This window comes from Erigeron canadensis, chromosome 7 (genome assembly GCF_010389155.1).
Source record: "Erigeron canadensis isolate Cc75 chromosome 7, C_canadensis_v1, whole genome shotgun sequence".
NCBI lineage: Eukaryota > Viridiplantae > Streptophyta > Magnoliopsida > Asterales > Asteraceae > Erigeron > Erigeron canadensis.
The window spans coordinates 36,606,988-36,619,680 of NC_057767.1; the positions used below are offsets into that span (position 1 = coordinate 36,606,988).

General features: G+C 34.0%; 2 protein-coding genes across 4 annotated transcripts; both read right to left on the bottom strand.

Annotated features, from left to right (window-relative positions):
* Positions 1-633: 633 nt before the first annotated feature.
* On the bottom strand, positions 634-6,756 carry LOC122607821. Of its 3 annotated transcripts, none has more exons than XM_043780874.1 (6): positions 6,685-6,756; positions 3,578-3,914; positions 2,874-3,321; positions 2,397-2,402; positions 1,931-2,211; positions 634-1,398 (listed from the first exon to the last, which is right to left on the bottom strand). In XM_043780874.1, the coding sequence occupies exons 2-6, from the start codon at positions 3,878-3,880 to the stop codon at positions 1,057-1,059; spliced, it is 1,380 nt and encodes a 459-aa protein (XP_043636809.1). In that variant the 5' UTR covers positions 3,881-3,914; positions 6,685-6,756; the 3' UTR covers positions 634-1,056. The 3 variants fall into 3 exon arrangements, with proteins under 3 accessions (XP_043636809.1, XP_043636810.1, XP_043636811.1); XM_043780875.1 differs by having other exon boundaries at positions 6,706-6,729; XM_043780876.1 differs by lacking the exon at positions 2,397-2,402.
* A 2,903-nt stretch (positions 6,757-9,659) lies between these two features.
* Positions 9,660-10,424, bottom strand: LOC122608422. The gene has a single exon (XM_043781529.1). It carries the CDS (start codon positions 10,303-10,305, stop codon positions 9,805-9,807), a length of 501 nt encoding a protein of 166 aa, XP_043637464.1. The 5' UTR covers positions 10,306-10,424; the 3' UTR covers positions 9,660-9,804.
* Between the last annotated feature and the right edge of the window lie 2,269 nt (positions 10,425-12,693).

A 12,693-nucleotide genomic window follows, 5' to 3' on the forward strand; every position in this document is an offset into this window, starting at 1 on the left:
AGGCTATTTCTTGTGCCCCACTTGCCCCCAGTCAATTGGATAGATGGTTACTTAGTTGCTTTTTGGAAGGCTCCGGTAACGAACATAACAGGTGGGTAGGGTTCTGAAATCCAGATTCCAGGCATCTTCTAGGGTCACTGCATTTACTCCATCCAATTGACCAGGCGAAGATAGCCGACGTTTAGGCTTGTACGGACGCGTTCATAGACTTAAATCAACGATAACTACACACATCTATGCATATACTATACTTGGCTACGTGCCACATTTACTCCATTCAGTTGACGAGGCAAAATAGCCAACGTCCTAGGCTTGTATATACCCGTTATAGACATAAATTCAACACTAACTACACACATTTTGAATTGTCAAAGTATCAGTTCCCATCACCTTGACATTCTCCTTTTTGGCAGTAAGATATTTAGTCTATGATCACACACCAACACTCCAACAGTATATGATAAATAAACGGATTACACTAAACATGAATGGGGTGACAGTTTAATTGAGCACATCTAAATTTAATCTTCACATGATCAAATACACCGTAGAATCTGAGTTATATTTTTTTCTTTCTACGAAAATTAACTCTATTGTTATAAGGAGCCTAGGAATTATAGCTAGAAGGGAACATTTTTCCTTACAAATGATCATCATTCTTATTTCAAATTTTCCTAGCAAAAACAACTAAAACTGGAAAAATTCCATCCTAGACAACATTGCTGACCTAACAACACTCGAGTCTTCACACCCCGTTTGTGAAGCATACATTGTAAGACGATTCTTCAGCAAAATCATAATGCTTTCAACGGGTATTAATATATCAAGCATCAGACCAGAAACTAAAGGCTACACAAAGTTATATTATGTTCAATTCAACTAAGGATACTAAAACGAAGGGTACAAAATAGTAGCAACAAGTCCAAAAAACAGCAGAAGGTTGATGGATGATGGGGCACATGAATAATTAATTGATAGAGCAAGAGATAAAACTGAACTAATATCTGCACATACTAATTCCGACTAGGCAACTCACCAGAGTACTGTAGATATAATCTAATATCGATTATATGCTTTTCCATGGCCATGATCCTCGTGTCTTTGATGTTGAAAGTCTTCATAGTTGTGACTGGATCTCAAAGGATAATTATCAAGTTCAGGATATCTTACTCTTGACTCGGTAGACATATTATTACCATAAGGATTACTGGCAGCATTACCGTAATCATAATGACCCTCAACTTTATAACCACCAAACCCTGGAGCAGGAACTTGTTGTCGACCTTCTTGTTGCCTTCTTCGTGCGTCAAGTTGTAGAAACCTTTCCCATTGCTTTGCATGTGTTTCCCGTGTCATTGCCAATCTTTTCATGTGATTTTCTCGCATTTCCCTGACAGCCTGTTCATAAAACGCACCAAGTCAGAACACCCGTTTTGAAAAAAGATCCAGCATGAGGGAGCAAAGATGTAATACTATGAACTTTAAAAAACAAGTAGATTTTGTTTCTGCCACAAAAATCTGGTATGCCAATAAGAGGGGCTAAAGAAAATGCGAAGAGACCAGGCCTAATTAACCATAGCTCCAATATTAAATGCCTGGTCTACGGCTGGAAAAGGAGAATCCAAAGTGCCTGGATGGCCTAATCAATCAGTATTCTTTATTTTATTTAAATAAACTAACTATTTATTTATAGTTATAAAATATATAATTTAAACTATAACTGCAAAAGTACTTCTAAAGAATTTCCTAATAAAAATATAAATATTAACAATTCGGACTAATGAAGATAAAATTAGACGTAACAGAGTCTAGAACCAGGCCTATTAAAGTAACTCAGCCCTTTTCAGACCCAGGTCAAGATCTGTCTTATGCCCAGACCCATTTTTAGATGTGATGACAAAATTAAGGGCAAACAGAAAAATGAGTATACCTCACGATGCCTGTGATTCTCTTCGTCTTCTTCGTTGTCTCGAACTTTTGCAATATCCATAGCATCCCTCTTATACTCCAACTCTAATTCCTCCAACGTCTGAGAGAAACTAGAAAAGCCTCCCTTTTGGCCACGTGTGTCCACATCCCGTCCTTCATTCCGGTGCATATCCCTTACCTGGCCGAGATTATCATTTAAGCTATATGATCCACCAGCGTATGGAGTGCGAGCAGGAGATTTCGAGTGTGCTGAGCGGCTCCGGCCGCCATCATTCCCATAAGCTTCATCAAATGAAGAGCGTATTAAACACTTTGATTCAAGATGCCAGACGGCGAAGTCAACTTTAACTACACATCTGTAGCAAGGAGTCTAGGATATGCTTTCATGAAGACAATCGGTTCTATCCAGACCCACCCACAAAGTTACTTCGGAATCCAAAACATAATTCTTGAACATAAGAACTTACCTTGGGCTGCAAAGAAAAAGATAAACAACAAAAAAAGTTACTAGATCGCTTTGTGGCCATACGAAAACTGTAACTAGAGAGGTAGAGATAGCCATTTGGTCGTGCGGTGCAAGTAAGGATGGGAAATGGGTAATTTCATGAAACTGGCAGAATCGGATTTGGTTTGAATCACTTTGTGTCCAAAAGATTAGTTCTTAATAAATACTTGGTATGCCATTTAAGATTACATGAATTACACTAGTTTAAAAATAATCTACTTTTGCTCAAAACTTCAACCAGTTTGACCCAGTATCCTTTAAGCAACTATTTATAATTTGTTTGACCTAAAACCATACCCCAAACCAACCCATATATAAGTAAGAGGGTCGAAATCTCTGCTTTTGACTAACAAACAACTTCAAACAACAGAAAGATCAAAACAAGTTTTCATAAACTAAAAGTATGAATTTGCCATCTATAACCCTATGTTGTCCCTACCTTGTGGGGATCCCCTAGGATACTTCTGAAATTCCTCATGCACATGCTCTTCAATGACTTTGTCTTGTCTGCCAGGCCTCTGGTTAAAACTTGAAGAGTTTCGAGGACTAGGTATAGACCTCTGAGAATCAGAGCGTACCATCCTTGAGGCAACAGGACTTCTTCCTTTCGGTGACTTGGACCGCTCGATGTTAGAATTGGATTCAACCATGGTGTCACCCTCATTCTTAATTTTGTGAACAGCATCAACACCATTTGACAAAATTCGGCCATCCTTACCACTAACAATTATAAATTTCTCCTCCATTCTAAGTTTACACCCAATATCCGTCTCAATTTTCCTAATAACCCTCTCAGTGAAAAGTGCTTTCACTTGAGGATCTCTTGCAGGGACTCTTTGAAATAAATCTTGAGACTTGCGATTAGCCCCAAGTGTAGACGGGCAACCCTAAGATTACCAGATGGCACATTGAACACCACAAATAATTCTCTTCTAAATTAGTTTTAAAGACCAAAAACACACTAAAAGTACATATGAATTTGATGGGGGGAAAAGTGTAACAGAATGGCAACGGTAAGGTGATTTATAATTATCCTACCATCGACCTTCTAATATGTACTAAATATTGAAACTGTATTTGACAACAGGCTATAACAACCAATTAGATAAGCCGATAATTACTTGAGATCATGATATCAAATACCTGTGTATAGTGACTGGATTCTCCACATAATTTACAGATCATTTCTTCTTCCTTCATTTTCTTCCAGTTCTTTTCCGTAGCTTTAGACTTTGCCTCCCAAAACTTAGCATCACGACTGGTAAAACCAGTTGGGACGGCACTAGGGTCCAAGGGATTCTCTTCTTCATCCGAATCGGCATGAGACCTTTTACTCGGTATTGTGGTTTCAGGCACACTAGCAGTAGTTGATCTTGGAGGACCAGTATATTCCTTGTAAAGTTCACTAAAATCATCATCAATGTCTGAATCTTCTCTATCGGCCATTATCAGTGGTCGTTAACTATCCCTAGCCCCTGGTCTACAAGCATATAATACAGAATCAGTAATCGTCATCATAACAAAAAAGAATAAAACCAAAATAGAATGATAATTAAAAAATCAAATCACATGAAATAGCAAAAAGTCTAGTGTGACATGTGATGTGCCAATACGCGCCTAGAAAGTAAGAAGTAAACTTAAATGCATCTTTGAAAATATAAATTCCCCCTTGCAGATGATTTCAACATTAATATAGAATTCATTATTCCACGACTCCCCAAATTTCATAAACATCCCATCAATTTGCATCTGAGTAAGTACACTGTACACTCGAGTAAAAAAGATGAGTCAACAAATTCACTTTCATTCTATATAGTAAAGTGGAAATATTTCTTAACAAGCACAAAGTATTAGAAATGCAAAACAGTTTCAGCTAAAAACTATCCACCCTTAACCTACGAGGAGTTGTATAGCAAAACTGAAGAACACAGAACAACTACAAGTGCTAATGCCCAATTAGATGCATAATTATTTCTAAGTGGACAGCATAACTTTACATCATAAAAACATACTGGATAAACAAAGGTCAGACTGACAAGCGGGCTGTTTACAACAAGAGGTTGTATCTAGACATGACCAGACTTATCATCCCTAATCATTATCCTATTATTTACTAATAATGTGACTTCATCTCTAATGAACGTGACCAGAACTGTGAAAGGATAATAAAAATCATTTCTTAGCTTACCAATATTGTCCCGCATACCATACTCTCTCATCTCAGATAAGTCTTTGACAGTTTGAGTATTATTACCACTTACCACCATATACTGAATATACCCAAAACACTTTTATTTATAATAAAATACCAAACTTCATAACAAGCATATGTAACTTCATTACCAGATTAGGCAAATGCAACTACCAGTTTATGCAATGTTCACACGTTAGGTGAAAATGCAACCATTTTACCTAAACAAGCGAGAACATAAACCATCAGTCAAAGCAATAGCGTTAACCAAAAAAATGGTGGTCCATGCGCACTAACATAATTTGTATTTTAGTAAAGAAATTACGCAGACGATACAATATTTCGCTGTCGAATATAGATCTGCTTTTTTATAGCTTTGCAAAGGCCACCCCGACTTACAACAGCAAGTATTCAGAGATTGTAAAATCAACCAAATGTAATTTAGTGCTTTAAATTGTTCACCAAAGTACAAAGCATAAGTCTCCAAAAGTAGCATCATAAATTCACCAGTCTCATATAGTTAAGACTGTAATGTCAGAAAACTCCCACTATTAAGGTAAATTGTTTAGAATATAACCTAGCATCTACATTTGACCATTTCATATTGATACTAAGTCTAACCTTGATAGCTCATCAATAGGAAAACATAAACGAACTAGGACGAAGAATCAGAAAAGCACTAACTGTTAGTCGCATCTCGATATGTTTCTGAAAACGGCCAAAGATATTCCGAGTGTTTCTCAAAATACCGTTCAAATATTCCTCGAATCCATTCAACCTAATGTTGAAATAGACAAGCTCCATATAGAGAACACCCGAGCTTGAACAGATTACAATGTTGCAATCCGCAAAGGATACAACTAATCAGGGAATACTATTAAAATGGTAGAAAGTCATTATGAACATTTGAAAGTTCGTTTGAGAAACATCTAACTTATTCTTGTCTATCAAATATGCTTTGGAATGATGATAACAATGTATGAGAAATCCGTATATCTGTTCTGGTTAATAATTTCTTATATTAACGAGTTATCATGCGACAACTTAGCAACACTCTGGAATATTCAAACCTAGATCTACAAAGTTACTTTGTTTTATTTTTTGAGTAGTACATAGTTATTTCATTGACTCAAACAAGTATTTATAATCATCGTGCTTAAGATATAAAAGTAATGACATCACATTGCCTGAACTAAACCAATAAGCTAGAGATGTGTATGTTTTGCACTGTGGTGTACAACCATTCAGCCACTCCGTTCAACTTACAATTGTTCGATCCTAGATTCTTAGGCACTTAATCCTAACTTTACTTGTACAACATTTTCAAAGCAAAAAAGTAGTGAAATATTACATATGATGCGTATACATTTTACTTATCTGAAAACTATTCCGGTGTGTTTAGACCATGGTTGTTTAAGTTATACCATTATCTTGACGTGCTCATCTATAAGTGCTTATTATGGTAATGCAGTTGCATCTTTTCACAAACTTGTACCGACGAACTATAGCAATCTATAGTTAACTCACATTCGTTTAACTAGATAAGCCTGCTACGTATGCTTCGCGTGAAAACGCATCTTCTACACTTTACTATATTTATCTTCCAAGGTGTTGACTTTATTAAAAATAGCTATTTAATTATGCACGACTAACCCCGAATCCAATGCTTACATACTAAAAAAAACCCGTTCGCCTCAAAAATGCTTTCAACAACAACATAATATTTATCGTCCTTTTTCGGTTATTTTATTTACAAAAAAAAATCGAACTTTCACAAGTAAAACAAACCCTTTTGTGAAAAGAATGTTACCCGTATAACTAAAATAAAACGGTGGATACTTATTTTGCGACGGGCGATAAATATCAGGTTTCGACAGAATACACTGTATTTTAGGTTAAAATTGCAAAAAAAAAACAAAAAAAACAAAAAACAAAACAAAGTAACACACAACAAAAGTCACTAAAATATTAAAATCTATCAATATCAATATAAACAATTCAAATAATATGTATAGATATATATATATATATAATGAAAAGGGAAATCCGGTGATGTTACCAACGGCGGATGAGGACTGACCGGCGACGGCAAACAGATGTTAGGGCTTAGCTGAATTATATTTTTGATTCTAGAAATACCCTGTGTATGTAATGTGTATATATGTATATATAGTCCTTATATTATATGTTTATTACATATATAGTCCCTGTATTTTTATAGAAAGTCAGTAGATAGCTAGAAACCATTACACAATTTACCATTAATATGGTTCATCAATATGACTAGATGTTAAGTTAAAACTTTGCCCTTAAGACAGATTTTAATAATTTATCCTCATGTCTTATAAGATTGGAGTTATCTTAACTAGAACTTGAAAATAGTCTCTCAGTTTATATCTTAACTTTTCACATACACCATTAAATTATTGAGACTCAAAATCCGTAAAAAAAAAATCATTGGTGCTTGCTTACTAGATTTTAAGTTAGGGAGACATCATCACAGTTTCATAAGAGCTCCCATGATGGAGCTTTCACCATGCTAGCATTCATGGATAAATCACAAGAAATAATGTGGAAATTATTCAAATAAATCGAAATACACGTATTTTAATCAAAATAATATGTGGTTGTTTTCAGATTGTTCTACTAACTCCTAAAATAATGAGATACGAATATAAGTTTTTTTTGTTAAGAATTCAGTTAAGCACCACTTCAGAGGGGTTCGAATACGTGGGAATTGCACAAATGATCTTTCATCGGTGGAAAATTTTGACAGGTGCAACATAAACGATTGGTGGTAGTGGCGGTGGAGATTGTTGGCGGCGTCGATTGACAGTTTTAGCAAATTGGTACAATTAGTTGTCACAACTTTACATAAAATTTTAGGGGTAGTTTTGGTAGGAAAAAAAATGGATAAAAAATTAGAACTAAACAGAGAGGGATATTTTGAGGATAAAAAATTGCTTAAAAGTTTAAAAGGAAGGAATAGTTTTTCTATAAAGTAGTAAAAAAATGTAAATTGGTAGAAACTCCCTAAATCCATTTACCATTTTAATACCCAAAGCACATATCGCAAAGAACTCATGCCCCCGTGAAACACTATCTTCACGTATCGAGCACAAAATATATTTATCTCCTTATCTTTGGCAAGAGTTTTTTAACATATGAATTTGAAGACTTTATCTTGTAGGCCCTTATAGATTATGTATTTTGTTTTATGTGAGACTCATTTTGTGATATCGTAAAAGTCCTCCAATTTTTTTTTTTCCGGTACGTCCTGCTCCCATGCATTATCAAAAGCGTTTAAATATTTGGTAAATATTGACAAAATTTTCTTCTCATGACAAGGTACAAATTACTAACAGGATCAATAAGGTACAAAATATTGGCCAACCCGGCCGGCATAATATCCGAAAGTATTTTCATATTTGTATTCCATGATTGATATACAATTGAAATTGAAATATACCAACAATTATTATGATTTGTTTAACTTTAGTGCTAAATCTTAAACATCATATAATTACTTTAGAAAATCTTTAAAATTATGGCAAAGACTGGGCTCAATATCTTGCAAAAATCCGAAAGCTAATATACCCAACAGGCCAGCCCCATTGTTGTCAGCCCATCACTCTCATGGGCTCATGGCTTACCAAATTATCACAAATTCACAATCAAAGATTCAAAGGTGTTCCGAATTTTGTCAATCTAAAATACTCATTTTGATAGACTTATCATCAAATACCAAAATCTTATTTTACCAGTAACGTTTCATGTTTGATACTCCAATATTATATATATGTAATGTAATATGATTGCAACAATTTCCAATATTAATATAAAATATTGATATGAGATTTAAAACTTCTAGGTAACGACTTTAAAAAATTGTATCTTGTAAACATCACGGAATGCCAACCGTAAGACGAGGTTTGTATCATTATAAGTCGCATGTGTTGCTTACTAAACAATACAGCTAATTAACATGTTATATATCTGTGTCCTAGGGTTGAAGGATAATAATAGATCAAGCTAGGGAATTGAGTTCATATGCATTATTGATGACGAAGGAAGACTTTAAGTTGTTACTATATGTTGAGGCCGTTGTTCGGTTACTAGAAGTTACACTGGTGCATTGTTGAATTTTATTTTTGTAAGTATATTAAAGAGTTTGAAAAAATAATTAAAGATACGTGGGTAGGAAACCTCTGGTCTCATATACCACCTTGATACTCAGAACGCACACCGCATAAAACTCATGTTCGGTAAATCACTATCCTCATACGTGAATCACAATTCACAAGGTATAATTTCACAAGAATTAAAGAGGTTGTCAATAACTCAATAAACAAAATTTTATAATAACATAGTGAAGTCTGAGACTTAAAAAAGTCTTAAAGGTTTAAATCATAGTGTGAACAAAATGTTTCAAGAATGGATACTGGGGTTTCCAAGAATGAGTATTAAAAAGTTTTATTAGAAAATGGGAGCATAATTAACAAAGAAACCAACCCAAACTGATGTCAGAATTGAAAGTGAAGGTGGGTAAACGTGAAAAAGTTACAAATCTTTTAAAAAGGTGATGGTCATTATATAGCTAGCTAGTGATTCCATGGATTATAACCTCGTTAATAAACTGAAGGTAATTTTAATCTTTTGAAATATCCTCTAGTTCGATCTTATAATGAAAATTTTATCAAGTACGTGAAAGTTAAATAAGCCCTTAAAAGCCGTTAAACAGCTTATCTAGCTACATGATGAACCAGTTAAACAACATCATAATGAAACTTGCAATTCATTGCTCAACTTTGAATAATTGAAGAACCTTTTAGGTATGCGCACAAATGCTATGTAATTAATACATGATGGTGTGAAAAGTACCACACTAATCATCATATAGTTAAAATTATTCGAATTGAAATCAAGAATTATTAGAAAGATTTTAGGTAGGAAACAATACTCGTAATAGACATAAATAAATAAATATAATCAATCATCAATCGTCTATACCATATATCCTAAAAATGAAACTAATTAAACCAATAAATTTAATATCGTGGAAGTAAAGGATGAATCTTTAATTAACTACATACATAAAATCATATGATCATATATTTTCATGCATCATCTTAATAATGATTTTGTAAATCAATATATGAGATATAAACACTATTAAGACTCACTCAGAATTTGACAATGCATCTACAACAGCTTGCATGAGTCCTACTCTTATTTGTAAATTTGATATATATTCAGCAGTCTCTCTAAACAGCCCATCCAACCCAACCGATGCTTCGCCGTTTGGGATCAATTTCTTCAACGTTCGAACCTTCTTTTCTATCACAGTCGTGGTAGATCGTCTATAGCCTTCTTGGCCAGCTCGCCGAACACGTCTCCTCTTCATCAACTTTAAAGTATTATTCCTTGTAGGAATTCTTTTAGGCTTCATTATGGCTGAGTTTGACGAATGATGTTTTTGGCCTCCTTTTGATGTTGTATTAATGCCTTGGAGGATGTTGCTATTCATCTTTTGTTTCCAACTCCCTAACCATGTTCTCTTGGCTTGAGCCTCCATCACTTTCTTCCATAAAAGATTTCTTGCTGAATTGTTGTTGATGTACTTGCCTTTGATTTCTAATAACTCACCAAGTGATTGTTGGAAATCTTGATCACCACCCATGATTTGTATGAAGGAAAAAAAAACTTGACCTGGCCTCAAACAGTAGTTTTGGATTCTTTAAATTATAGGAATGGATAGACTTTTGAGCTTTGTTTTTCATATAAATCAACTCAATTATGAATGGATGGAATATATTGGAGGCATTGAGGGCTTTTTATATGTGTTTTGTGAGGTGGATTACTTGCCATTTTTGAGGATAATGTTATATTAAGAATGTGGAAGTGATACGTGTATTTGTATATACCTAAGGTTGAGATTATTATTTCTTTAATGCTTTTTCATTCATATATAATTTGGTCTATATCATTAAGTTAATTGGAGCCATTCTTCTCAACTAACTATAATTTATTTATTTTTTGAAAGGTGCGAATTATACGGAAGGTCTAACATACGTTATTTTAATCGGGACCGTGCAAGAGAGACTCCTCACCTCCAAAATCTTGTAGGAGGAGAAATTTTCAACTAAACCGCCCGATGCATAACATTTAATTGGAATAAAATTAATATATGTGATTCAAACATGTTTCAGTTAAACACTTTTTTTTATGAATTCTTTAAATAGTCTTTTCCATGTCTCAAATTCGAGACCTCCAACATGTAAAGTTGATGCTCTAACTAATGAAAAGTACTCTAAACTAACTTTGCGAATAATCCTAAATATTTCGTACCCATTTTCTTTATCAATAATACAACACAATTTAGTTTATCGTAGCAAATGCAGTTAATTAATACTCCATTCACTCATAGCAAGTATCTATTTTTCATTATTGATGAACGTAGATAAGACACTATCAAGTATCAACCAATGATCTCAGGTAAATAGTTGAGATGGAATATTCAATAACTTTAATAGGAGGTCTTGAGTTCAAAACCTCACATGTATATGGCAAAAAGAAAAATTGGGGTTCACCAAATAGTTTTCACTCACTTATGATGAGTTTTCTCATATGAGCAGTCTTCGGTCCTGCACTCTAAGAATGAAGATGATCGGGTGGGCCAGTAATCAGTAACTAATCCAACTTGATGTTAGAAAGAGGTTATTAACTATGATCAAGCGATCATATATGACATTTTTAAACCTTTAAATGTATTTCCATTAGTTGTTTTTTATAGAAATGGAAATATACCTTTTTCACTTACCGTTAAACAGGTAAGATTCTATCTCGACAACGAATTGAATAGGTTGTTTTTTATTAGTTATAACAATAAAACGTTAGTTTCGAACAAAAAGAATAATAATATTAAAAATTATTATATGGAGGAGTACTATATAGATGGTTAACTTTGTAATTGCCAAAAGCTTACAATTATTGTTATATCTTGAAAGATAACTAGTGCTTAAGTTATTTTCGATCAATAGAACAAGATTAAACAAGATTGGTTTTTTATGACCATCATTTAAGGTGTTTAATTTCCTTAATTCTCAACACAATTCAAATGATTTTTGTTAGATATTTTAAACTAACCCAAATAACATTGCAACATGCATGATCAAGAAACGACCAAGAACAATATATAGAATTTAAGTTTAATAATAATCAAGATATGATTTAGGCTTGTATAGGGAGGCATGTTCTGAGGATGATAATAGTGCACATGGAACCAAATGATTGTTTCATTTATATCTTCTATGATAATAAAGAAAACAACATAAAGAAACTTATGTTACATTCCCATCAAAACACTCTGGATTATTCTTCCAAATTTCCCAAATACAATGCACATATAAAATCAGAAAAATGGGCACATATGCTTTCTTACACTTTTTCCATCCCTAAATCCAGCTTGGTTCATCATCATCATCATATGCACACGGTAGTTAGCTCCCATGTTCCCAAACACGAAGCTTAACCTTTTTTCATTTATAATAATACTTAATCTACCAAATGTGTAGTCTAGCTAGATTGAATGTTTTAACATGTTCAGTTTATGTCTGGTATTGTTTTTTTGGTTAATCTATGCGGCCACCACTATAGCAATTGCAATACAAATTATATTATACATGGATCATGCATGCTACTTCAAAAATTATATGCATGCTAGCTTCATTATACATGCATGCATCTACTTCAAAATCAAACTCGAATCGCGCATAATTTCAGAAGAATCTATTATTTATGTATTTTTCTTGTTCTTTTGTGATTTTTAAAGTATAATTATCATGTGATCGATCAAGTGGCCGGCCAGCCAGGATACCTTCTGGGTATCAAATTGGCGAGAGGGGATGTTGGTTTGGAGGTCATGGGATCGACCTATTGACCTCGGATATTTACCTCTTTAGCGTAAAATGAGCTCCCTTTGGGGGTATCAGCGGTGTAAGGGGTCTCGAACCCTGAGCATACTGTCCGTTTGGATGTCACTGCTCAGCTCAATGGAACGACCTTCGCA

Bases quoted from the DNA above. Each gene is read 5' to 3' on its own strand.
- LOC122607821 (XM_043780874.1), bottom strand. From the start codon at position 3,880: ATGGCCGATAGAGAAGATTCAGACATTGATGATGATTTTAGTGAACTT. The intron at 3,322-3,577 runs GTATTTGATATC...TGGTAATCTTAG, and splicing joins AATCCAGTCACTATACACAG to GGTTGCCCGTCTACACTTGG. The intron at 1,399-1,930 runs GTATACTCATTT...TTTTATGAACAG, and splicing joins AGAATCACAGGCATCGTGAG to GCTGTCAGGGAAATGCGAGA.
- LOC122608422 (XM_043781529.1), bottom strand. From the start codon at position 10,305: ATGGGTGGTGATCAAGATTTCCAACAATCACTTGGTGAGTTATTAGAA.